Here is a 27940-nt window from a genome sequence, read left to right as displayed (position 1 = left end):
TCTTATAATACTCTCTAGCAGTCAACTATCAGTGTAACAGACCACAGCAAAAGTTAGTGGCATACCAAAATATTGTCATCGTGTTCAGATTGGTTGGTTGGGGTGGCTCTTCTCACATGCCCCATTCTTCTGGGGCAACAAGTGGGCTACCCAGCTTATGTTCTTCTTGAGGAAGTTGCAGAAGTTCAATAGGGGAAGCCCAACCATGCAAGCACATTTCATGTCTGCTTGCATAGTGTTTGCTAATATGCCATTGATGAAAGCTTGTCACATGGCCAAGCCTATCATCAGTACAACAAGGAAATATATCGTGTTTCTAGTGAGAGGAGGTGAGAAGTGGCAAAGGGTGTGGGTACAGAGATGGGAGAAGAATTGGGAGTCTAACGCAATGCAGGCTCTGTAAACTTTTCTGGGTTTTTACATTCTTTTTTACATCTTACCTTGTACTTATTAACATATACACACAAAATTTTGTATTTTACCACTTTAGCTTAATATGATTTTGTAAAGATTAACTGCTATATAGATTATATATTTGCTATTTAAAAATATACAGTTGTTTGCTTAAATCAAACTGTGCTTCTAGGTTCATTTATATCAAAATCATTTGAGATGCTTCCTAAAATTGCAGATCCCCTAACAGATCCCCTAGCAGATCCAGATGGCCCTGGAATCACAATTTCTGGGTGTGGCGCCTGGGAATCTTCTTTATTGACAAATTTATCAAGGCATTCTTTTGCACATTACAGTTTAGAACCTCTTCCTTAGTGGAAGGACATGTGCATTGTTTCCATTTTTCCAGCATTATAAATAATAGCGAGCATCATTTGTACACATGACTGATTTCTTTGGGGCATTCAACAGTCTTTTCCTGATACACGATTGAATAATTGCAGTTGAGGAAAATTATATTCTGTGTAAAGAATGGAGTTTGGAGTGCTGGTAGGGGTGATTACAAACAAGCTTGTAAAATCTTTGAAATATTTTATGTTCACTAAAATAAGACATTGCAATTAGATAAGGAGAATTTCTATAAAATTTGTATATATCTTTAATTTGTAATGTTGCGTATTGTGTAAGTTAGTCGTGGTTCCGTTGCTAGCTAATAGTAATTTTTAAAATGAAAGTAGAAAAGTTGACAGGTCTAAAGAGAATTTTATTTTTCTCATGTTTCAGCACTGTGAATTTGGCAGTTCAGTTCTTTTATTCAACTATTTTGATTCTTTTTGGCATTTTATATGACCTTTGTTTATATACTTTATTATGTAATTTATTTTTAGTCTCAGTTATCTCAGCTTTTAATAAGATGTTTATGGAAATTAAAATTCATTGATGGCATGGCAGATACTGCCAATGCCTGTTCAGTACATTCTTTTCTTTTTCCTTAGCAACAGATTTGCAGAAAAGCTTTTTGCCTAGCTGAAAAATACATTTCCCAACCTCCTTTGCAAGTATGAGTGGCCACATGACGTGACTTTGTTCTGCTCAGTGAGGCCTTAAGTGGAAGTCACTAGATAAGGCCTATTAAAGAACACAGAGTCATTTAGCAGACACCCTTTGTCCTTTGCCCTTTATCCTACCTAGAACTTGGACAGGATGCTAGAGGAGGAAACACTGAGTGACATTTAGTGAGTGTCACATACGAATGTTTAGTGGGAAGACAGAAGATTTCAGCAGATCATTTTATTCTAGTGGTGACTTGTTTTCCATGTCATATCCATTGAGCTTTCCTTATTTCATGGCGCCATCTTACAGTTTTGGGGAACTTGTTTTAAGAAATGCAGAGATGGGGCTTCCCTGCTGGCGCAGTGGTTGAGAGTCCGCCTGCCGATGCAGGGGACACGGGTTCGTGCCCCGGTCCGGAGACCCCACATACCGCGGAGCGGCTAGGCCCGTGAGCCATGGCCGCTGAGCCTGCGCGTCCGGAGCCCGTGCTCCGCAACGGGAGAGTCCACAACAGTGAGAGGCCCGCATACTGCAAAAAAAAAAAAAAAAAAAAAGAAAAAGAAATGCAGAGATGTAGGGAGGAGCATGGTTCTTAATTAGGGAAGTTTAGGGAAGGGTTTTGGTAGTAGAATCTTATCCTACCTCTTTTTCTCTCCAGTAGAGTATAGTCGATTATATAGATCAATAGAGTATAAACAGATTTAAAGCAAATGGGGGCAAGTGATCAGTTTTACTTCGGATCTTTTATGACAGATTGGAAAATGAGATGATCCTTTTTTTCCTTGAATAGGGTAGAATCCCCGTGGTGTAATATATCCACCTAGTGCTTGGCCTGCCAAAGGCATGTTTTTTCCAAACATCCTAGGTGCCTCAATGCCGGTTGACTTAAGGTAGAGGGAGCGATTAGTAGGGCTGCCTGGATTTCATTCTGTTGTCTCATCCCCTAGTTAAAGTAGCCCAATGAATACCTGTTTTCCTTAGTTAAGTTTAGCCATCGGGCAGATCACTTCTTTTCTTGCTGGGAGGCATAAATTAGGCAGTGAAGAATGGGCTTTTAGAAACATGAGAATGGAATGAGGGCTACCACAGTATGGTTCATTCTTCCTAAAAGAATGAAATTTATTCAGTCTTTGTCAAGTTCTATTGTTTTTTTGTTTTTCACTCTAGTTTATTTTGTGTTTTCTGTTTTTTTCCCAAAGGTCATTTATTTTCTTGTCCTTGTATATTTTCAGATTTCATAGATAACACTTTTGGTTTTTCCCTTCCTCTAGCACCAGCAGACGTTTTTGAACCAGCTGAGAGAAATTACTGGGATTAATGATGCCCAGATACTACAGCAAGCCTTGAAGGTATGGCCTCTGTTTCACGACATACAGTTTCTAGTACCCCCTCATCTCCACTGCCTACCATATTTGAAACTTGAGTTTTTAAATTATACCATGGGTGGTAGTAGAGATATAGGAAAGAACTTTTATAAAGTTAAGAACCTTACTTAACATAACATAGTGCAACTTCAAGCATGTTAGCTTTTAGCAGCCTAATGTTCCAAGATACCTTGGAGTGAAAGAAGACCTCTCCATGTGAAACACTTTTCATGCAAAAAGGTGGGAAGTGAATCCAAGTGCTAATGGCTGGTTTTACTCAAGAGACATGATTTTAGAGTTTAATTGGAGGTGTGGGGTAGGGTGGGGTAGAGGCGGAGGAGGAAGAGGAGGTGGGAGAAAATTAATAGAGTATCAGAAGTTAACATTTTTTTCTTCCAAGAAGGAGAAATATAAATTAGCTAACATTCAATTAATTGCACCTTAAGAACATTCAACATCAAACTGTTCTATTATGCACTAAATGAAGGGCCTGATTTTTGTTATATTTTACAAAGTTATGCTCATTTCCACACAGTGGCACCCAGATGAGTCAAATCACATGGATATGCACATTGAAAGAGAGCAAGTGAATGAAAGATGTTCAAGAACTAGAACTGCATTTTAAGTTTATTTATATAGATTGCTGCCAAAGGCTAACAGCAGTACAACATTTTTGCTACTATAGGCATACACATAGCTTCAGTCCTTTGCAAGTTGCTCTGAGAGACAACATTAATTATATCATTTTTGATTTTGTGCCAAAAGTTCTTCATTTGTTTCTAGAAATAATTTATCTTTTGGATGATTGTAATCATAACTGTAGTGATAATAACTAGCACTTATTAAGCACTTACAATGCTATTCTAAGTACTTTATGTGGCTAACTCATCCTCCTAATAACTATGACGTAGGCATTATTTTTATCCCCTTTTTAAAAGATAAGGAAACAGAGAAGTTAAAGTGACTTGCTGAAGATCACATAGTATGTGGAGGAGCTTGGAATAGAAACCAAGCAGCCTGATCCCAGTGCCACACATAATTTCTCCTTTCACTGGAAGCTTTTTCTTCTGCGGTACGCGGGCCTCTCACTGTTGTGGCCTTTCCTGTTGCGGCGGACACGCAGGCTCAACGGCCATGGCTCACAGGCCCAGCCGCTCTGCGGCATGTAGGATCTTCCCGGACCGGGGCACGAACCTGTGTCCCCTGCCTCGGCAGGCAGACTCTCAACCACTGTGCCACCAGGGAAGCCCTTACTGGAAGCTTTGCTTCAGCTGTTTTCCCCAATCAGGAAAACGATGAAACAGTACGGTTAGGAGCATTTTAATGCATGGTTATGAAGCCACTGTAAGTATTTGGAGAGGAAGCAAAAGTGTTGTGCCTCAATTTTTATGATTATGACATTTAGATGATTGCCAGTCCTTTCTTTATTCTGCTAAATATGATTAAATCATTCCATGTCTTTTTTCAGAAATTGCCTTTCCCGTTCTGTTATCACTGAGTGTGGGGCTACACCCATTACTTTGTCAGGGCAAATTTGGGGAATTCACTTATTTATTTATTTTTTTTAACTTGGGAAACACGTAGTATATGCTAAATTAAGTAAATGTAAAGAATTAAATTATTGTCCACATTTCCTTTGAGGTAGGTTGTGTGACCATGGTTTTTTTTTTTTTTTTTTTTAAAACTTTTGTTTCAGTTATCAGTATCTGGGGAGGAAAACAGTGTACTTAAACCTTAATTGTTGCTCAATATAAATTTGTAAGATGTTTAATAATGAGTTGACTCTCTCAGCAATATACTGACAAGGAGTCTACTTTTGGGAGCCACAATGTCATTGATCGATTTTAGCACTTTTACTGTTTTTTATTTTGAGAATTTATTTATACCTCCAAAGTGAGTGTAGATCCCTGCTGCATTCAGTTTATTATTATTGTATGAGAGAGTATATGGAAAGCCCTTAGCACATTTCTTGGCACATAGTCAGTGTTCAATAAATGTTAGCCATTGTTATTACAGTTATTTTACGACTAGTTTACTTATCTAACTATAGACTATGCTAAACCCATATTTTGTATGATTCATTTAAGAATCTTATAATGGTTGTGACAGATAACAAAGTTTAAAACAGTGGTGCTTTTCAGACTGCACTCCTAATTTTTTCTCTCCTCAAAGGCTGCTAGAATTGGAGTTAGGATGGGTTGGAGACTTCATTCTTCCAGTTGCTCAGGCCTCAAATCTTGGAATCATCCTGTTCTTTCTTCTTTTATCCCTCCCCACATTTAATATGATAGCGAATAATGTTGGACTCTCTGCTTGTACCCATTCTCTCCTACAGTCTATTCCCAGCATACAGCTAGAGTAATCCTTTTAAATTGTAAGTCATACCATGTCATTTCTGTCCAAAACCTTCCACTGGCTTCCTATTATGCTTCGTGTGTATGCTAAACTTCTAAAGCCCTACGTAGTATTATGGGTTATGGCCTTCTGTTACAAAGATAACTTCATTACTAATATCTGGATTTCATAATGTGGTTTCACTTAGCTGTCATAGAGCTAGTGTTATATTTATTGTTAACTGTGGAGAGCATATAGAGATAAGTGGGCAAGTCTCTTCTCATTTTGCTATTTCAAAAATTCTTAGTTTTTTAGCATCTGTTTTCTTCTAAATTAACTTTAGAATAATTTTGTCCAGGTATTCTTTTTTTTTTTTAACATCTTTATTGGAGTATAATTGCTTTACAATGATGTGTTAGTTTCTGCTTTATAACAAAGTGTCCAGGTATACTTTTGATGAGAACTACATACAATTTATATATTTAATTTGGGTAGGATTTTCATCTTGATAGTATTGAGTATTTCTAGGAGTTCTGTGTGTCTCTCTATCAAGCTTCAGACCATTTTGCTGTTTTCTTCTTATGAGTCTTTGATATTTGCTTGTTAGTTTGCCTCTAGGTAGGCATTCAGCATACATACTAAAGGGAATATCTTTTATTGTCCTTGTTTGCTGAAGTACTATTTTAAATATTTATTTTTCACCCTTTTGTGTGGTCAGTTCCAGAAAACATTTTTTAGTTTGTTCATTTGTTTAGGAGTGGAAGTTATGATTGGATAATTAGTTATAGAATTAATTTTTACATTACATTAGTAGTTTTAATTAATAGAAAAAGGAATTACTATTTATATAGTATACTTTGTTTACAGTGAATTTATACTGTAAAATTAAGAATCACATAGAATAATTTTAAATCTGAAAATGATTTTTACTATTAGTATTAGTTGTTATGGAGAAGATTACATAATCATATGAGAATGTATAGAGTTATTCCAAAATATTTGATGTTCCGTTCTTGATATTTGAAGGATAGTAACGGAAACTTGGAACTAGCAGTGGCTTTCCTTACTGCGAAGAATGCCAAGACCCCTCAGCAGGAGGAGACAACTTACTACCAAACAGCGCTACCTGGCAATGATAGATACATCAGTGTGGGAAGCCAAGCAGATACGAGTAAGTTTACTTCTTTCTTAATATTTTAATTAGAATGTAATGAAAAATTTTTCTTGGAGCTGTGTTTTGTTTAAACAGAGGTGAAGAACAAAAAAGGAACAACTTCAGCTTTGGTTCTTTTTGGTGTAGTGGAAAGGCACATATGTTTTTTTTAGCTGCTATCTTTGTTTTCAGTTTAGGAGTAAAAGATTATATTTAAGTTGTATATCCTTTTATAAAACATTTCATATTGTATTCATTGTTTTGAAATATGGAACATCTAAAGGTCTTACTCATTAAAGAAACAAAAGTTTCTGGAATTTTAAATGGGGCACAGTCATTTGTTTTATTGATGTTAAGTGTTGGTAGAGATCTTAGTATTATTTTTGAAGATAAAGTATTGTTTCTAATTACTGATAGATTTACTGTTTAACAGAATTTTCCTTCCCTTAACTCCAACCTCTCTCCAGAATAAAGATCTTGGAAAAAGGCTTACTACAACATAACAAAATAAATAAATACACATATACACATACATACATATGGAAAATTTTACACGGGACTCTAATTTTTCTTTATAATGTGAATAATTTATGCTTATATAGTTGAGTTTTGAAAAATATGTTCATTTATCTCTATCTCATTATGTAATAACTGCATTATATAAAATGTAGGTATTTCTGTGCATTCTGGATTTGAGAAGTTTGATTACTAACTTGTACTTAAAGAGAATTTTTGATTTTGTTTTATAGACTTTCTCAAAGTTAGGAAACAACCAGGAAGATCCCATTCACATAGATGTTTATAGCTATTGATTGACATTAAATGCTGTTTAATGTTCATTGATAAAATATTTTAATTTCAAAATTTCAAGGTAATCTTAGTGTTTTTGCTCCAAAAATGGTCTTATGTCAGCCAAAGCTAGGCTGACACATGTAATAGGTGATGGGAGAAGTTTTATGTATGTAAGACAGACTCAGTTGCTGTGTCCAAGTTCAAGACAAAGTGTGGTTTGGCCCCTATCTACATCTCTACCTTCATTTTCTACTGTTTTCCTCCTCTCACTTTACACTGTGATAATGCAGAATAGATTGGAAGTTCTCATTCACCCAGTGCTATTTAATTTCTTCTGTCTTTACACTTGTTGTTCCTTCTGTCTGGAATCTCCTCCAGCCTTTATCCCTAGCCTAATTTCTTCTAATGTTATAAGACTTAGCTTAAGAGCTGCTGGCTCCAGAATGTTTCCTCTAGCCCCTAGAGTGAACCAAGGGCTTTTCTGACACCCAGAGCATACTTCTGTCTTAACGAGTACTGTGCTATTTTGAAATTATTTGCTGTGCCTTTCTTGCTTACCAAACTAAACTAAACTTAAAAGAGACCATTGGTAGTCCCACCATTATAATAGGATGTTATTGTTTCTCAAAAAGTGTTTGTTGAGTTGTTTTTGATAATATGTGTAAAAAAGCTGTTTTGAAACCAATGAAAGTTCTCTTGAACAGGGTTGAGAAGCTTGTTATAAGAAGTTGGAAAAAAGAGAAGTGGTATAAATAGAGGAGGAATTAGTATGTGAGAATAACATATCTTTCAAGGTTCTGAGACTTGGGAGGAAAATGAAATTAGGTAGAAAAAGGAAAAAAAGAAAGATTTTGATTGAAGACAGCTGGTTAAAATGAAGGAGACAAAACTGAGTAAACATGGTTCAGTGTTCTAGTTGAAAGGATGGAAAGATTTTAGAATGATAGCTGTGAACTCAATATAGATGGTAGACTTTGAGACGTGGGACAGCATATATAGATTTGCAGGGGAGAATTAGGATTATAAGACTGTCATTAAAGATGATGTGTGAAAATTAGAAAATATTGTTTAAGTCACATGTTAACACCTGTTCAAGACTTTGACAAGGAATAGTGAAAATGTTATGGACAAAAAGAGAGATTTGAATAGGTGCTCTTAGGGAGGAAGCAGCCTGATTTCAGAAAGCATGTGTCCCATTTGTTGATAATTGAAAAAAATTTTTTGTGTGTATGTGTGTAGCTCTCGGAAAATATGCACTAAGTACTTTCATATTCCACTTGAAAGAAATGGTAGAGAGATGGAGTTTCTGGTTTCATCTTACTGATTATCTTATTGAGCAAATTGCTCGTTGTTGTGGTTTCTTTATTGATAAAATGAGCTGTCCTTCTAACCAGGATGCTAATTCATATTTAATAATTGAATAATTTGGATAGTGCATTCATAAAGTTGGTTTGAGATTATTGAGAAAAAAACTTGTAGAAATATAGTGGGGTGATTGTATTATAATAGTATTAGCATTAAACAGAAAAATATAGCTGATGAGGTGACAATAGTTATTTTCTATTTAACAGATTTGTACCATCTTTCATAAAGTTCTAAGAAGTACAGCTGCCTTTAGGAGATAGTCTTTGTTCAGCATTTAAATTTAGTAGTGTCATAATAATACTACAAGTGTTATGACACTTGTATAATACCAAGTGTTACAAGGTTTAAAACTGAGAAAGTAAGTAGATGTCATGCATTCAGCAGATTCTTTAAATTACTATGCTGTAATTGCTGAGTAGAAATGAAATCTCTGTGTATTTTTAATTCTTGGATGGGGTGGTAAAACGTGGGAAGGATAGGAAATAATTATAAATGAATATATATATTCAAACGCAGGCCTCTTGGGGAAAACTCTGTAAGTGCTGAAGGAGTGTGGAGTATTAGAGTGATCAGAGTGTGAGGAAGTTTTCAAGGGATTGTTCTAGATATAAAAACCCTTTTTGAGCATTTTCTCAATTTTATGTGAAATGCATTGTCACTTGAAAGTTGACCATAGTCGAACTTAATTCTTGCAAATATGGTAAGGGTTTTTATTTTTTCCATTTCTTCTTTTTTTTTTTTTAAGTATAAAGTCTGTTACAACCAGGCTAAAGCATAAACAAAGCTTTGCTAACTTTAAGTGTGTCATCTGTTGGTTGTAGTGCTGACAAAACATCTATATTTTGAGATAAAAGTCTCTAATGCTAAATATATAATGGTTCTTTATTGTTATAAGCTAGAATATAGCTTATAACTGAGGGTCTCTTTTAGAAGATCTAAAAATACATGTTTTTTTGATGACTAGAAAAATTTAGCTTTCAAATTAATATCCCATAGAAGCTACTTTTGGGGTTGCTGGGAAATTTTCATATACCCAAGTATATCAGAAGAGAAAGCAAATTATGTCACTTGATTAGGAGAACACATATTTGTGAACTTTAATATTGAAGGAGTAATTACATTTTCAATTGTTGGCCTTCTCAGTGTATTTTACCTTTCATTTTTGAGAGAAAAAGGAAACATTTCAAGGAAAGCTTGTACTCTGCATAGTAAGGAATTAAGAAGTATTGCTTTGGTAACATTCGATACTGTAATATAACACTCTGTTGAGTTCTGGGAAAAGACCCAAACCATTTTGTAGTACTGTTAGCAAAAATTTGAGGCACCTTTTTAAATTACTTACATCTCCTGTCTAGATTGGATATTGTGAATTGTCAAATGAGTGCCTCCTACCTCTCGCTTAAATGAGAAATAAAATTACTGTGTTAGGAGTTTTGAAGTTAAAAATGCAAAGGGAACTAGGAAACAATGCAAGATATAGAGATATCATAGGTGTATTTAATAATCAGAGAAGAGACTGTGTGAAGTCTTTGTGTCATGGCAAACTCTGTCATAGACATGACCATATAAGGCTTTTGCCCAATTTGAAATCAAATAGTAGTATTCTTTCTTTCATGATCATTAAATTCTTTTTAACTTTTTTAAAACGGGAAAAAAATGGTATATACCCGCCAGAACGAGATGTGCTACAATTGAGCAATCAAAGTATGGATCAAAAGATAAGAGGGATTTGGGTAGGTAATTTTAACACAGAAAATAATGCCGCATATTGGCTTAAGTTTTAGAGAAACTAGTATAACACATTGGAGTGAGTGTTAAGTGGTAGACTCTTCACAAATTTAGAATCACTGTATTTTTTTTAAGACACACTGTATTTTTTTTTTTTTATCCTCCAAAAGAACTTGAATTATTTGGTAAGGATTGCATAGAAAGTGAGAAAAATGTTGAAGTTCTGTCCTAGAACTCTAATCTTGGTTATATTGCTTGGCTAGCCTAAAAGTGATTTAAAGCACAAATGATAAATAGATTCCAATCTAGTGCTCTCACCCCTGCTGAGGGCAAATCACTTATGTTAAGCAGTTTAGGATTTTATTCATTGAATACTGATATTTTTCCCATTCACCAAATTTGTTAAACAAGCATCTGCAGATAGAAAAAAAAAATTAGTGAAATGGAAGTTAAATCTCTTTCTGTAGAGATTTCTAATGCATAAAACTATTTTGATGATTCACCAAAAGTCAATGTTAAGCTTAAAAATGAGATGCTACAATGGTATGAAAATTACTTGTAACTGATTGGATGCAATTAGACTTACATTCTATATTAGACATACACTGTAGAGTTACTTGTATAACTTTATGAATTTTCTTTAACTTTAGGACAGAATGATAGCCATGGGCCTTTGCGCTTTTTGTTGACTAATATAGAATGTTAACTTTTAATTTTTTCCAAGTTGGAAAACACAGTAAAACAGATGACAAAAATCAAGAATGGCTCCTTTATTATTACTTTCCTTACTTAGTAATGCTGCCATTATAAATTTAGCAGCCATTATTAAAAACAGAGCAAGACCATTTAGAGCTGAGCTGTTCAATACAGTTGCCAGTAGTTACATGTGGAGACTTAACTTTAAACACAAAATTAAGTAATACTGAAACTCAGTTTTTTCCATTGCCATAGATACATTTAAAATGGTCAATAGTAGTCACATGTGACTAGTGGCTACCTTATTGGACAGTACGGATAATAGTACATTTCCATCATCACAGGAAGTTCTATTGGACGTCACTGTTTTGGAGAATGTGAGTTTAGCAATGAGAGGATTGGAAAAGTAGGAACATCTTAAGAGAACTGAGTGACGGCAGGGGAGAATGGGAGAGTGGGATGAGCAACAAAATTTACATTGCTTTTGTCTTCTTGATTTTAAATATTCTTGTAACATGATACTTTATTATGCTACTTGTCCTTTTACTAGAAAAAATTTTGGATAAGGTATATATTCTCAAGTATTCTAACTAGTGCCACTGTGGAGATGACTCATTAATTTTTATTTCTATTCCATAGTCTAGATATTAACCTTTATTTACTTAACAAATATTTATTGATTGCCTAATATGTGTTAGGCTTTTAGGCCCTTAAAAAATCAAAAAGTGTCTCCGTTTACATAGGGGAAAGACAGACAGTAAACAATAAATAAATATTGTCAGATAATAGTAAGTTCATGAAGAACAATAGAGCAGGGTAGAGGGACAGAGGCCGGCAGGGATGAGGTTGTAGTTCAGACATGGGGTATGCTATTTTAGATGGAAGGTTGGTTGGGAAATGTCTCATTTATACAGAGACCTGAGGAAGTGAAGGGGTGAACCTCAAGGATGTCTTAGGGAGGTGTGTCCCAGGCTGGGGTCTTGAGGTAGGAGTATGTTTTTGGCTCAGGAGGTGAATGGTGAGGACAACAACCGTGGTTGAAGCAGAGTGAGAGTGAGAATGGTATTTTTCTCATTTCCAGTCGGCTGACCATCGCTTTCTTCATATTTGCTTTTTTCTCTTAAGGGTATCCCTGTCCTTTTGGTGGGCCAGAAGATTTTTTCTGCTCTGGTACCTTCTCTTATTACAACTCTTCTCAAACTCTTGTTCAGCACTTTTAACTCCTCTAACTCCCAAAACAGTTATTTCTACTCATATCACTCCCCTGCCTAGAAATCTTTGCTGGTGGTAAATATAAGCTTGGCTTATTAAAAATAAAAAAGTGTTTCCCCTAGGTTTAGCTTTATGTAGGTAAGGAAAATAATGAAAGAACTATTTTTTTCTAAAGTAAAAATCTTTGCATATATTCAATTGATTATGGGCTAAATTGGCTCTTGTGAACTAACTTGGAAGCCTCATGTCATTTTATATACCATTTTCATGAGAAAAAATGAGTGATAAACAATTCATACATTTGAAGTCTAATTTATTGTTAAGTTGATGACTTTCTGTTTTGGAGTTAGCAGAGAAATGTTTGGTAGTTGGTGTGTAAGTTTTTGGAGAGTGGAAGATTTATTGGGGTGGATGTTATGTTTTGGTATATATATTTCTGACTTTACAGGAAAAAATGTTTTATTTTGGTCAGTCTTGAAATGTTGTAGATTACTGTTCATAGGCTTTTGTAACGTGATTTTCTACAGTGTTATTCAGCTGACACTAACACACTTGTGCTCTTGAATTCTGTTCACACTAATGCTAATACTAATACTGGAGGGAGGATTGGTTCAAACAAAGTTTGGTGTTTTACCAAGGTCCTCCCTTGGCATTGACAGAAAAATATTCATAGTACTTTGGTATTTGGATGGAATTTTTACAAAGGCTAAGTTTTTCTAGTTGACTTTTGCCAATTAGAAATTGTTTACTGCTAAGCTTATTCTCTGTTCCTTTTTGAATAAACACATAAGAAAATCATAGAGGGCTATTTTTCATTGTGAAATTGATAGTTTATTACATATTTTACAGAAATCATTCTAGTAAACTCCAGAAAAATAAATTTAGGATTAACCATTCTATTAAAATAAAGTTTTATTTTCTTAATATCTGTTCTTAAAATCGTATGTATTTGGTATGTGAGTAGATTATAGTAATTCAAGATTTCTGTATTGTTCTAAAATGACCTACAGAAAGAAGCTTTATGAGGTAATGGGAACATCATGGAGAAAATTATTGTAATTATAGTGAAACTACAAATAATAAATAAACCTTCTCCATCACTTAAAGGAACAAGTCCCAGCTTTTCAGTTAAGAACTGATAGTCTGTGGTCAGCTAACCTTTCTAGCACTAAAGACTATAATTGCTTGTTTCTTCCTCTGCTCATACTTATAATACTTCTGACACCAGATATGTGAGTTTTTTCCCCCCTCACGCGACCAATTCTCCAACACCAGCTGGGTGTTCTACAATTCTGATACCCTCTACCTGGAGTTAGCATCAGACCCCACAGGCTAAATGCTCAGTCCCATAAGATTGCCCCTACCTTAGACACCAGTCACAAGTAGTGGGGCCCCAGGTTACCCACATTCTGTCTGACTTGGCTACAACAAATTGAGGTTCTCAAGACCCCCTCAAGTTTGATCATTTGCTATAATGGCTCATAACTCAGGGAAACACTTACTTTTACTGGTTTATTATATAATAAAGGCTATGATAAAGTATGTACAGCCAGATGGAGAGGTATATAGAATAAGGTCTGGAAGGGTCCCAAGCCAGGAGTTTCTGTTATGTGGAGTTGGGGTGCACCACCCTCCTAACATGTGGATATGTTCACCAACCTGGAAGCTCCCCAAACCTTGTATTTTAGGGATTTTTATGGAGGTTTCATCAGGTAGGCCTGATCGATTATTAACTTAACCTCCAGTCCTTATGTCTCCCTGGAGGATGGGAGGTAGGGCTCAAAGTTCCAAGCTTCTCATCATGGCTTAGTCTTTCTGATGACCAGTGGCCCATCCTGAAGCTATTTAGGAACCCCCCAGAGTCAGCTCCTTAGAGCAAAATATGTTCCTGTCAAGCTAGGAAATGCCAAGTGATATAGGAACTTTATGTCAGGAACTGTGTCAGAGACCAAATATTAGAACAAAAGGTTCTCCTAGTGTCTTGTCTTGCTCTTTGAATGAATTGTTTATCCATGCATGATTTAATAACACAGCACATTGGTAATTTGGAAAAGGTTTCCTTCCAAATGTTGGAAGAAAGTCTACATTATAAAACAAATAGAAATTGTTAATATCACTCGATTTCACCAGAAAAGCCTTTTAAGTATTGGGAAGATGTCAAGCTCATAGTGGTAGAAACAAGTTTTCTGAAGTTTCCGTTTTTGCTTGAAAATTCCATGCTAATCATTGGCAACAAATACTCTTCATTTGTTCTTCAAGTGACAGGCTCACTTTATTTTTCAGAAAATGTCTGCCAAATACTGATGTCTGAATAATCATAGTTTGTAGTTTGTCAGTTGTTCTTTCAAGTAAAAATAGTGCTCCATGAAAAAAAAATCAGTTCAGCTTGCAACTCAAGCAGTGTTCTAGTGTTTTTCTTTACCAACAGCATACTTTGGATATACAGCAGAAGTACTATGCATACTTTCTGTTTTGTCACATAGAATTAAAAGAACATGTAAAACAATGTTTGAGATTTAATAAAATTAGTTTCCTCATTTTATCAAGAATTTAAGAGACTGGCTTTTTTTTTTTTTTTGAATAATGGGTGTGCATAGTTGTAATATAATTAACTTGATGCTACTGCCTTGATTTGTGCTAAGATGCTGTGGTTTTATGCACTGTTGTTTTGCATAATCACTGCAAATGTGACCCCAGTAGGAAAGGCAAATAGCATCTTATTATTATTATGAGAGTATTTTTTATTTAAGGAACGCCTTCCTTCGTAGGGTCATTGGGGATCCCAAGGATCCATGGATTACACTTGGATACTGCTAGTGTAGAGGAAAGACCACTGGACTTAATAATTTGAAGACTTAAAGTTGAAGCCTGTGTACCATTCTTTATTCTTATACTATTAGACTTCATTTCTTGCAACTTCATTATCTCATTTATGAAATAGGGTTAAAAGCATCTTGCCTAGTTTTTTGCTTTTGTGTTGCTTGAGTTACGATTGCTAAATTATGAAAAGTTCTAAGTATAACTTGTTGCCATTTCTAGGTGAGTTCTGCTCTAGCCAGTTTGGTTTACTTGTCAGTCATGAAACAGTAAACACTCTAGATAGTTCCAAAGAAGAAATTTAATACAGGGAACTAGGTTCTTAAAAAAATCAGTGGAAGCAATGGAGGAAGGATCTCTAGCTCAGCTTTCTGAAATGACTCCTAGATTCTTGCAGGACTGGCCAGCCAGGGAAGCCATTCCGTCTGCCACAGTCAGGAAGATAGTGAATCAGGAGACTGCCTTTGGGACTACAGGATTCAAGAGTGTACATAGCTCTATAGCTGCTGCCCAGGGAACAAGCAGCCAGGATTAGGTAACTGCCACTGAGCTGTGCCTGGGCATTGGAGTGCAGAGTCTGGTTACCACTTCTACTCTATCTCTTGACATACCTGAAGCTGTAAATTGGATACTGGATTGCTACTGTGGAACAGCCCACATTTCTTCAGTCATGCTGGAGAAAAACAGCCAAAAGCAGCAGGATAGTGGCTTCCCCCCTCAAGTCTGCCTTCCAAATCTTATGCTGATGCATCCGATTGGTGGAACCTAAATTTTATCCAGAACCATAACTGCAGGTGAATCAGGAAAATAGGCTTGTTTGTTTTAATCTTTTCAGCTTCTGTAGTTGTAGAAGGCACACAAGGAGGATGAGAGATTGGAGTCTGAGGGCTAATTGATCGTGTCCCCAAAGCCTGTTTTTCTGCTTCTTTGTGATTTTCAGGTTATTTTCTTTACTTCCATTATTCTCTCTTTACTCACCCAAGTTCTAGTCATTATTTAATGATCATGATAGTTCTCATTTTTATGAGGCCACTTCATGCCTCTCCAGTCCTAGCTTCTTTATCAATATTTCAGCTGGACTGAATGACTACACCCGGTGATATCCATCTACAGCTGTGGTTTGGTGGACTCGGAATTTGTAAACCAGAATTAGGAAACCTTTGGCCTGCTGACGTACGTATGCATGCTCCATCGTTTCACTTGCTCTATAACTCTGTTCCACATTTTACTTGACTGAGTTTTTTGGACCTTACTTACTACATTTTTGTGAGGTTTTGTTATACTCTCTAAGAACATTAAAAAAATCTTCCGTGGCCAACTGTTATTTTTAATATTCTCATAAGCTGCTGTTTGGAGAAAAAAGTGTATATATCAATAGAAGTAGACTTTTGAAACTATCAATATACTTTATTTTTTATTAAGTGCAAAATATTTTTTTTTCTAGTAGTTATATATAACCCTGTAGCCAGATGGTAAAATGAAGACACTTTATCTCCCATCCCCAACCCTTTTGTTTCTCTCTTATTCTAAGATTACAAAGAAAAAAATTAATTTTAACATGTCTCGAATACAAATAAACAAAGTGATTATAAAACTTGTCCAGGATACCAACCAGCATAATCCCAACTATGCAAAGATAAGGTAGTAACAGCTATACTTCTTTCTCTTTCTCATCCCATTATTTTATAATATCCTACTTAGTAACATGTTATGGTCTATCATTGTTTAAATGATAATAGGAGTATAATTGACATCTTTTGAGGTAAGGAAATAAATCGATGTATATTGGGAAATTGGATTAAAAATCAGTTTTTTTGAATGTGGTAATAGTTGTAGACTTTATTCTTTGGAAGAAGAACACTTACAGCATCTAGACTACTTTATTTTATTCTAACAAAAGAAAACCTGTCATTTACTTGCATATTTTTCTTTTTTGTGAAATGAAAACTTTTTTTTAATTAAAAAGGAATGCATAGAACATTAAATAGAAAGTGAAAGATCCTTATACTTCCTTCTCCCCATAACCCTCCTCATCGAAATTAACCACTGTTAACAGCTTCATACATTCATCCAGACTTTAAAAGTGTATATAAACATAGATATATATGGTCAATTAGTTTCTGAAACATAGTTTTTGAGAGCTCATTTAATTATTATACTTTAATAAATGTCTAGGTAGTATAGCCGACTGGAATGTGTGTGTATTTGGGTTGACTTCAGAAAGCATAAATATAAATGTTTAATTATGTTGGCTTCAGTTTTTGTTGTTAAAGAACCTGTTTTTAGCAGTCTTTCTGCTTATTAGCTTTTAATCAGAGACTTCATAGTAAATATTGAGATTCCTCTGTAATGAAAAATATTTATACTCTTAATTGCTTTAGGTATATTTTATAGAGAAGAACATTAAATTTCAAAATATAACCAATTTAAAAAGTTTGCATTCTCTTCAGAGAGGCTCTTATACAGAATTAAGTTGGTGCTGACTTTGATTGGAAAGGGTATATTGGGTATAAAATCTCCATTATAAGAATTACCTTTCATTTTGTTTGACTTTTAATTTTGAGAAAGATAGTTTTGCTTTTCAGATGTGATTGATCTCACTGGAGATGATAAAGATGATCTTCAGAGAGCAATTGCCTTGAGTTTGGCGGAATCAAACAGGGCATTCAGGGAGACTGGAATAACTGATGAGGAGCAAGCCATTAGCAGGTAAAAATATAATTTGTATAAAGTAGATATAAATACTATTTATAATAGAAATAATAATTGACTTTAATTTGAAGAGGCACAAAGATATACTTTGCAATTCTAAATAAACTATTAATAAACTTAGTATTGTTTTTATATTTTATGTAACTCAGATTTTCTTATTCTAGATTCAACTGCATTTGAAACTTAGATTGTTTTTAGGATTTTGGAGTGGCATTGTGGGGCATTAAATTTAGGTATATATTTTAATATTTCTTTGATTTTTTTCTTTCTTCCCCTAATTCCTTTTGGATACATTGTCCAATTCAATTTATAGTCATTTATGGCCAGGGTCAACAAACTTTTTTCTGTAACGTGCCAGTGGTAAATATTTTAGGCTTTGTCAGCCATCTGGTTTCTGTTGCAGTTGCTCAACTCAAGTGTTGTAGTGTAAAAGCAGCCATCGATAATGCATAATTTAATGAGGGTGGCTGTGTTCCAGTAAATCTCGATTTACAAAAACAGAGGGCCAGCTGGATTTGGCCCATGGGCCATACTTTGCCAACTTCTGATCTATAATATGATAGTATATTTATAGGTTTTTTTTTTTTTTTTTAAGAAATAAGCAAGATTCCAAGATGTGTGATGGAATGCATCTTTTTTTTTTTTTTTTTTTTTTGCGGTACGCGGGCCTCTCACTGTTGTGGCCTCTCCCATTGCGGAGCACAGGCTCCGGACGCGCAGGCTCAGCGGCCATGGCTCACGGGCCCAGCCGCTTCGCGGCATGTGGGATCTTCGCAGACCGGGGCACGAATCTGCGTCCCCTGCATCGGCAGGCGGACTCTCAACCACTGCGCCACCAGGGAAGCCCTGGAATGCATCTTTTGATTTAATTACCAAAACTTTTTAGTTTGAAAAAATTTGATCCACCAAAGGATTAAATAAGTTTGATTTAAAAAATAAAACTTTAAATTATAACTAAACATAATCTTCTAAACAACTCTTTGGAGCCAATGGTAAGTTTATCTTACTGAAGAAGAAATTTGTCTTTTAAGAGGTTAAATGATTTTCCAAAGATACACAGCTAAGATGGGTCTTATGACTCCAATGTTCTTTTCCCCTGTTAACAAGAGTTGTTTGGTAGCAGAATGTACCAGCTTTCTTAGATAATTTCCCTTGGCACAATATTAATAGTACATTTCTTTCTGAGTAATCTGAGATTACCGTAGGAGATGCCTCAAAATGCTATGTTTAGCAAAGGCACATAATTTTTTGTAGTAATACTTTTTAATGTCTTTGTTACTTTGGAAACTGCTTTGTATAATAAGATATCAAGATGGCAAGCCTTAATTAAAATTCATTATCCTCTTTAGTTGTGGCTAATATCATTTAATACCAGTAATTTTAAATGAAAACCAAAAGTACATGTGCTATTTTTAGACATTTTATTTAGGCTTATTTTTTGAAGGATTTGGAGAAATTATAAAGTTAGATTTTGTCTTATAAAAATGAATTGGAATGAAATATTTGTCTTGAATAATTATAAAATTTGAAAATACTTAAGCTTTATGAGAAATATTTTAAACATGAAATACATCAGTTGCAATTCATATTTAAGGGGAATGATAATCTAGTATGTGAAAAAGAGATTATAAAATAGAATATATACTATGATACAAATATTTTTAAATGTATATATATTGTTATATATATTAATTTATATTAGTACATAAATAGAAAAAAGTCTGGAGGATTATATACCAAGTAGTGTCAGTAGTTTTGTATCCTGTGTTTTCTAATTAAAATAACATAATTAGATAATCAGTAAAAATAAATAAATAAATAAAAGTTAAGAAATTTAGATTATTCCTAATCTCTATTACGTACAATATATGTTATATATTCTTTAAGATACTGATTTTTGTCCAAATGGAAAAAAAACCTCTTTAAGTTAATGTACTTTTTTTCCCTTGATCTTTTAATTTTAGTATACTCTTAAAATAGTAAATACTTTGCAAGTATTTTTATTGTAGATAGCATTGCAGAGAATTGCTATAGTGTAGTATAACAAAATTTTATGTAAAATTATACTCAGAAGTAAAAAAAAATAATTTACTGTTGCAAAATGTAATTTTTTCCTTGATATGCATAGATTTTATAATATATAGTTAACAAAAAAGTTAACTGCAACATTCAGTAAATAAGCACATTTATAAATCATATTGTATTAGAAATAAGGGAATATGAGAATTCTAGTTAAGCATTTGACAAATATAACATTGCAGTGAGTTTTATTAAGGCTTAGACTCTAAATTCAAAAGGGAAAATGGTGAATTTTTTAAGGAAAACATTTATATATTATGCTTAAAAGTAAATTTATTTGTTCATTACCTAGTAAGTTCAGATGACAAAATCTTGCCAAGTAAAATCCTAGAATCATTTGACTATGGTTGTATTTCAGTATACATACTTTAATATGAATTCACACATTTGGAATACTGCGCTATTGTGTACACCTAGATGAGATAAAACCTTTTTACATCTTACAATCTTGTGTTCAGGCACCCATAAATTTCATGGTAAAATTTCTTAAGTTGAACATTTTACAAGTGTACTTCTTAATATAATTACTTCTTAATGTCAGGATTGGATGCATTTATTATAATTATCTTAGTTATCACTGCACAGACAGGGAACAAGTAGAGTATGGATAGTAGAAATTTGTTAATCAACTGCATTGTGGCTAGTTTGTGTCTAGCATATTTGTTGTGAAAATGGCTTGCCTCATGAGATGACTTTGAATAAGTTGGGTAGAAGGTAGGGCTAGGTTCTAGTTAAAATTGTTACAAAGACCACACCTTCAACAGTTTCAGGAAACATGGTAGACTAAAACAGATATTCTAGTGGAAACAACCAGAATGTGTTGTTTCTGTTGGATGTAAAATATTTTAAGATCTCTTGAAAGTATTATAGAATTGTTAAGATAGTAAGGGCTATAATCAGACTAAATCAAAGTGAAAGGTGGAACCCAAAGAAGTAAGTTCGGAATGCTGAAAGTCACTTTTTGACATGATGACATTTGCTTGTGTGTATAAATTTGAATTTCAGTTTTGATATCCTTGTTGAATGTGGGAAGAAGAAGTTAAAGGCCATTGTCTATATTAGGTGGGAAGTTTTAATAAGAAATCATTCCCCTCGTAAAGTTATGTCAATGGATGACATATTCACAAATAAGGGTAAATCAGAACTATCCCCCCCCCGAAACCCCTATAATACTACAAAGACAGTTGCCTTAGCTATGAGGAGTGTTGTTGGGATGAGATTTGCTCCTGAGAAGTTATACCATGGTTGTACAGCTGAAATTTGTGTCACTTTAATGATTCAATAAATCTCTACTTGAAAAAGTACTGTGAAAATATCTTCTAGAAATGAAAATAAGAATTACTAAATTAAAAAAAAGGAAAAGAAAAAACAGAACACAGGTTTAATAGCAGATTAGAAATAGCTGAAGAATGTATTAGTAGACTGTAAGCTATATGAGAAGAAATTATCCAGTGTGTAACAGATAGCTAAAAAGTTAAATAATATGAAGAAAGGTTGAATGACACGGAGAATAAAATGAGTGGGTCTAACATACATTAATTGGTGTTACAGAAGAAGAGGAGGGAGGGAGTCAGAGGCAAAATTTAAAGTGATAATCACAGAATTTTTTAGAAGTGACTTGTAATTTCATGAGCCAACAAATCCCAATCAGAAAAATGAAAAGAAACCCACACATAAATTCATTATAGTGACACTCCAGAATACATAAGACTGGGAAAATCTTAAAATTACTCAGAGGAAAAAGGTAGAATTATCCTAAAAATAGTACCAGTGAAAGTGACAAATGACACAAATTTACATAGCAGTTAGACACATGAAAATAATAAGTTCGGCAAGTTAAAAGTGGACAAGTTGCCATGTTGGGTATGATGATAGATTATAGCAGTGGTGGTAATCTTTGTGGTGCAAGTTTGTTGAGTCACCTCATTGGAGAACAGCCACCACTATATATCCAACACAATGGCTAAAATGAAAAAGACTGACAATATCAAATGTTGACAAGCATGTAGAGCAATTGGAAGTGTCATATATTGTTCGTAAGAATGTATAATGGTACAGCCACTTTGGAAAACTGGGAATTTCTAGTGTATTTCAACATATATTATGCTAGGACTTAGCATAGTCCACGTTTCCACTTCTAGGTATAGACGCTTGAGAAAGAAGCACATAGTGCCTTTATTGATAATAACTAAAAACTGTAAACAACCAAATATCTGTAAGAGCAGAATAGTTAACAGTGGTTGTATATTCACACAGTGGAATACTAAGCAATGTAATGGAAAACATTTTCCTGGTAATTTAAAAAATGTGGAGGAATCCACAAAGTAACATGTTGAGTGAAAGAAACTTGACACAAAAGAGTAATTGCTGTGTGATTCCATTTATGTGATGTTTAAGGACAAGCAGAACTAGTTTATTGTGGTAGAAGTCAGATTGGTGATTATCTGAGAATTAGAGAGACACTATTGATTGGGAAAGGGCATGACAGAATTTTGGGGAATAATAGAAATTTTCTGTATCTTTGTCTGGGTGGTGGTTACATGCAGGGTGGTATTCATTGGTAAAAATTTCACTGAACTATACATTTAAGGTTTGTGTTTCTTATTATATGTAAATCACCTCAATAAAATACTCTTACCAAGAAAAGATGTATTTAGCCCTGTTGGTTGATAATCAATATAAAAAAGGTTATGTTTTTATGTATAAGAAAGAATGATAAGGAGAAAATTTTAAAAGCTACCATTTATAACACATAAAACTATTAAAGACCAGGAATAAATCTAATAAGTGTGCAAGAACTTCTAAGAAGAAAATTATTAAATAACACTGAGACATATTAATAAATATGGAAATAATTGGAAATGTATTCTGTTTCACAAATTGGAAGACTGAATATTGTAAAACTGGTTAGTTCTCCTTAAATTAACTTATGGGTTTAGTGTGATCACAATCAAAATACCAATAGATTTTTTTTAAAGGAACTGTAGAAGATGAATACTCCCTTCGTCCCTCCCTTCGTCCCTCCCTCCCTTCGTCCCTCCCTCCCTCCCTCCCTCCCTTCCTTCCTCTTCTTCCTTCCTTCCTTCCACCTTCTTTTTTCTTTTCTTTTTGGTTGATCTGTATAGCTTAAATGATATGCATGTTTTCCAGTGAGTATGTTGCTTGCTTGGAATAGACTTAGATGATCCAAAGTGGAATATTTTCTATAATGCAGTTTAAATAACAATACAAAAGAAAACAAGCAAAAAAAAAAAGCCCTCAAAATCATACGATAAAATTCTACTAGGAACATGAACACTTACTGTAAGTAAGTGCTTTAAAAATTCATTCAATATAGTGTGTAGAAGGAAAAGAGACAGCAAAACATTTTGTCATCTTTTTATATTGTTGAATGCCATGGTCATGACTAGTGTTGAGAAGATAAGGTGATTGTAGTTGGGGTTGGTATTTGTGGCTTTTGGGCTTGCCTTTTTCAGTATGCTACATTTTGTTCTAAGCTATTTCTGAGCTCTGAGATTTGCAGTGTTATTTTTTAATTCTCTCTCTCTACTTGCAGCCTTAATATCTGAAATGTAGCTATTGGCATACTTTACACTTTAAAGCCTGGGTAGAGTCATTGGCTTTACTTTGTTTGGTGAGGCCAGGGAAGGAACCCTTATGAGGACTTGCCTTTATATGACGCTTATATTAATATGCCAGGACTGGACTATAGCAAAGGACAAGGGCTTGGGAATGGAGGGCTCATATTTGGGCTAGAGGTTGGGCTTTTGCCAAAAAAAAAAAAAAAAAAGAGAGATAGCAACATCTAATATTTTAATCTTCCATCTACTTCAAACACTTGTTTAGCCCGTTTTTTTTTTGGTTTTTTTTTTGTTTGTTTTTTTTTGTGGTACGCGGGCCTCTCACTGTTGTGGCCTCTCCCATTGCGGAGCACAGGCTCCGGACGCGCAGGCTCAACGGCCATGGCTCATGGGCCCAGCCGCTCTGTGGCATGTGGGATCTTCCCGGACCGGGGCACGAACCTATGTCCCCTGCATCAGCAGGCGGACTCTCAACCACTGCGCCACCAGGGAAGCCTTAGCCCCTGCTTTTTGTTTTTGTTTTTTTAAAATCATGTACGCTGTAGGGATGAAACGAATCCATGTTTCTATCCTCTGGTTGCTGGTGGGAGAGACTGGTTGATTAATAATTTTGTGCAGTGTAATAAATGTATTTATAAAGTCTTTTAGGATCCAGGAGGAAGTGGTAGGAGGAAACCTAACTGGAGCATGTTGTAAGTCCTTGGTGATTAAAAAACTAAATGTGTTATAAGCTCTAAGTGAAGATCACAAAGTCATGGCATTCTTTAATCTACTATTTTTAGTACCATAATTCTACCATATTACCATATGTTTAAGGAATATTATAATAAATCTACTTCTTTAAAACTCATGCTTTTATTATAATGAATGATGATCTCTACCATATGACTGAATTGAGTTATATGAATATTTAATTATATACATTTAAGTATGTATACCCACCCACCAAAAGTAAATGTGATTTAGAAATGGATACTTCAAAAATTTTTATATCTTTAGGTCACTTTGAGAAACAGTGAACATGTATGTCTTAAGCTCTACTCAGTTATTACAGTTTGTATGTAATTTTACCTCTGTAAAAAGTTTTATGGGAATGCTGGAGAGATGGTATCTTCAGTTTATATCCTTGACTTTCTTTCCCTCCTCTTGTAACAAAAAGTGCAGGTAAGCTGCTTGGTCCTAGAAAGTACATTTGACGCCATACATTCTCCCAAAAGTAGGCAAGGGAACTAAAAAGCTTATATTATCTTATCACATTAATGTTTTCATACAACGTGAAAATCAGATGTATTTTCTTGGTGGGAGGGGGCTGAAGAGGAGGGTGCCTGAACTGACTGTATCGAACCATTAAAAAAATACTTTCTGGTTTTTAGTTTTTAGTAATCTTAACTAGATCTGGAATTAGAAGAATGTCATTAATCTCAGGGGAGTCTAGATTGTAGATTTGGGATGGGTTGTTGACACTTGTGGGGAACAGGAGACCTAGTTTTACCCAATATGGTCTTGAGGCTGAGTTTCATTTTGTTATTAACTTCATGTGACTTATTTTTTCAATTTTTAATATTTATTTTTTTAACCTCTTTATTGGTGTACATGTGACTTATTTTTAGACTTTAATTTTTGTAGACAGTACATTTTATAGAAATCAGGTCTTCTCAAGTTTTCCATGACTGTTGTCTGTGTGACCCGTTTCCTAGTCATTATGATACAAATGATCTGGTGTGTTGGCATTGAAAAGGGTTATTTCTAATTAGTATTTTATTATAATTAGAAGTTTAAAAATATGTAATGGTAGAGGGTCATCCACCTAGAAGATTTAGGAATGAGTGTAGTTCTCCTTGTTCTCCTTCACTTTTGATCAGTTTATGCTTTTGGAATATACTGTAGAATCCTCTTTTTTAATGGTTATTGTACATGCCCACTGGTGCTAATCAACTGCTTTATGCCTCTTCTGTCTCTTATATATGACCGCTGGTGCTAATTCTTCTTTCCTGTTTGTGTTATTGTTGCTACTTCACCCAGAACCCATTGCTTGTTTTTTAGTTCATTCATTTCTAATTACCAGTGAGGAATAAGGTTCCTTTATTTATACTTCTGGATATACATATGTTACAAAAGGAGCAAACTTTTCAAATGAAAACATTCCCATTTATAAAAGTCAGTAAATAATTAAATATACCTTGTTATATAAAATAGACTTTGGTGTTGTATTTACCTTTTGTATACCATGTGTTAACTTTTCTCTTTTGAAGTAGTCGCCTTGTACAAATTTAATTTTTCCAGTTGATTATTCTCATTCTTGTATTACATTATGTTGAATTGTACAACTTGAACAGTAGGAATTCTCTCAGGTTGGCTCTTTGACTTACCTCCCCCTTATGTTCTTTAAAACTTATTTCTGATAAGAGTGGGATGTTCTAGATAAATGCTGACTTTCTTATGCCCCAATTCATCTAATAAATACCTTCCAAGGAGTTCTACTACTTTTTAGTGGTCAATAGTTTAACAGAAAAAGCTTGTATGGGCTGAGGTTGCATGGAGAGTTGATATTTAGGCAGAGTACTGCTGCTAATGTTGGACCACTCTTAAAAGTGTATACTGTTTATTTTTAAATATGTGAGTTTACTTTGATCTTTACATTGTAATGTATCATGTTGTTTTGTTTTTTAATTAATTAATTAATTTATGGCTGCGTCGGGTGTTTGTTGCTACACACAGGCTTTCTCTAGTTGTGGCGAGCAGGGACCTTCATTGCGGTGTGCGGGCTTCTCGTTGTTGTTGGTTTCTCTTGTTGTGGAGCACGGGCTCTAGGCGTGTGGGCTTCAGTAGTTGTGGCACACGGGCTCAGTAGTTGTGGCTCGCGGGCTTAGTTGCTCCGTGGCATGTGGGATCTTCCCAGACCAGGGCTTGAACCCATGTGTCCTCCATTGGCAGGCGGATTCTTAACCACTGTGCCACTAGGGAAGTCCCTATCATGTTGTTTTCTGCTTTCTTTTTTTCAGTATGTGGTTTTACTGATTCCCAAAGAAGACTCTATCCTACATTCATATAAGTTATTTTAAGTAATACTAGTTTGGAATCTAATACATTGTATCTAATGTCATGTTGTAAGGTTAGAGACAAAAGAATAATTTACTTTTTCTGCATAATTAAGGAAGATAGCTATATTATTTTGACATTAATCTGATAGAGCAAAATCTTTAGGAGAAAAATAGTGTAGCATGAATGAGATCTTCTCAAGAAGCCAAAAACGTTGAAAAAACTTATTCTTGCTGAGGTTTTGTAATGAATACAGAATGCGTTAAGATATTTAGCTATTATTTATGCTTATTTAGAATAGTAAGTAACACATGTCTTGAGCAGGCAAAAATGCATGGTTAGTTTATATGTGAGGATTAGGGTTTTCCAGCATGTTGTTACATGTTTAAGAGCAAGAAGAACACCATTAAGCAAAGTAGCATTACTCTTAGCCATGTTTAGATATTTTAGATATATTTTTAGATATTGTGTAAGTGCATTTATTTTGAAGAGGTTAATCTTTTATTATTCTGATATGTAGATATTTATTTCAGTAGATTTCTCCCTAGGCAAACTTTTGGGTAAAGAAGTGAACACATAAATATTCTCTCCCTTTTTTAGCTCTTGTAGAATCATGGATCTCTAGAACTGAAAGGAACCCTAGAATTTACTTTACCCTTTTTATAATAGAAAAGGAAATTAATGGTCAGAGGAATAAAAGTACAGTTTTTTTCAATTTTTAGTTTTCTTGATTCAAAGTAATTCTTATAAAAATAGTCATTATGTTATATTGTAAATATGTATTTCAATACAGTGACTTTTCAGAAAACTTATCTAGGTACTGTATCCCTGGTACTAAGCCTCTAATTTGTTGAAATATAATTTAATATATTTCCTATTACATAATGCTGTCTTTTTGTGTTTGAAATTTCCTTTTTCTGAGAAAAATAGGCTGCATGCCTCTTGATGTGTTGGCATTGCCACGGCTATGTTCTTAAAACTAGCCTCCGCTTGAGTAAATTTAGTTTTAAATATTACTTCCCCAGATGGATTGTCTAGAGCTTAATCTATTAAAATCCTTAGTTTATAGTATGCTATTTTCTAGGGTACAGCACTAAATTAATACTGTACTTTTTTTCCCCATCATCTTCTTCCCATTGTTTTAGAGTTCTTGAAGCCAGCATAGCAGAAAATAAAGCATGTTTGAAGAGGACACCTACTGAAGTTTGGAGAGATTCTCGAAACCCTTATGATAGAAAAAGGCAGGACAAAGCTCCTGTTGGACTAAAGAATGTTGGCAATACTTGCTGGTTTAGTGCTGTTATTCAGGTAAGAGTCTTTATACAGATCTTATTTGGTGGGCCTGACAGCAATGGAAAGTGGGTTGGGGTTGTGTTTCTTTTAAGCTGTATACTTTATATATAACTGCAGATCAGGTTTTAGTATGCCTTTCAGTCTACTAACCTAGTTTGGGGATTGCAGTATTCCGCACCCCACTTTGTTCCTCACTCCCAGTATGGAGTTTTAATGATAGAACACTACCTAATGCCTTATTCAGAATTAATTTTTCCTCTTTCCCATTTGTTGGGAATTGTCAGAGTGGAAAGAAAATATTTTTGTATATAAATCCCTGAAAATTTAGG

At 34.4% G+C, this 27940-nt stretch overlaps 1 protein-coding gene across 3 annotated transcripts in view; it reads left to right on the top strand.

Annotated features, from left to right (window-relative positions):
* USP25 (ubiquitin specific peptidase 25) overlaps nucleotides 1-27940 on the top strand; it is a 147406-nt gene that overhangs the window by 16704 nt on the left and 102762 nt on the right. For all 3 annotated transcript variants that reach the window (XM_027102262.1, XM_027102294.1, XM_027102267.1), the window contains exons 2-5: nucleotides 2718-2795; nucleotides 6171-6315; nucleotides 17493-17616; nucleotides 27464-27626. In XM_027102262.1, coding sequence (XP_026958063.1) covers nucleotides 2718-2795; nucleotides 6171-6315; nucleotides 17493-17616; nucleotides 27464-27626 — 510 coding nt within the window. The remainder of the gene's footprint in view (nucleotides 1-2717; nucleotides 2796-6170; nucleotides 6316-17492; nucleotides 17617-27463; nucleotides 27627-27940) is intronic.

The sequence above is a fragment of the Aethalodelphis obliquidens genome, unplaced genomic scaffold, assembly GCF_003676395.1.
Source record: "Aethalodelphis obliquidens isolate GAN/ISIS:26980383/991018 unplaced genomic scaffold, ASM367639v1 scaffold1, whole genome shotgun sequence".
NCBI classification, from domain to species: Eukaryota; Metazoa; Chordata; class Mammalia; order Artiodactyla; family Delphinidae; genus Aethalodelphis; species Aethalodelphis obliquidens.
The sequence above is the reverse complement of the archived record's forward strand: the minus strand, read 5'-3'. Positions and strand labels throughout refer to the sequence as shown.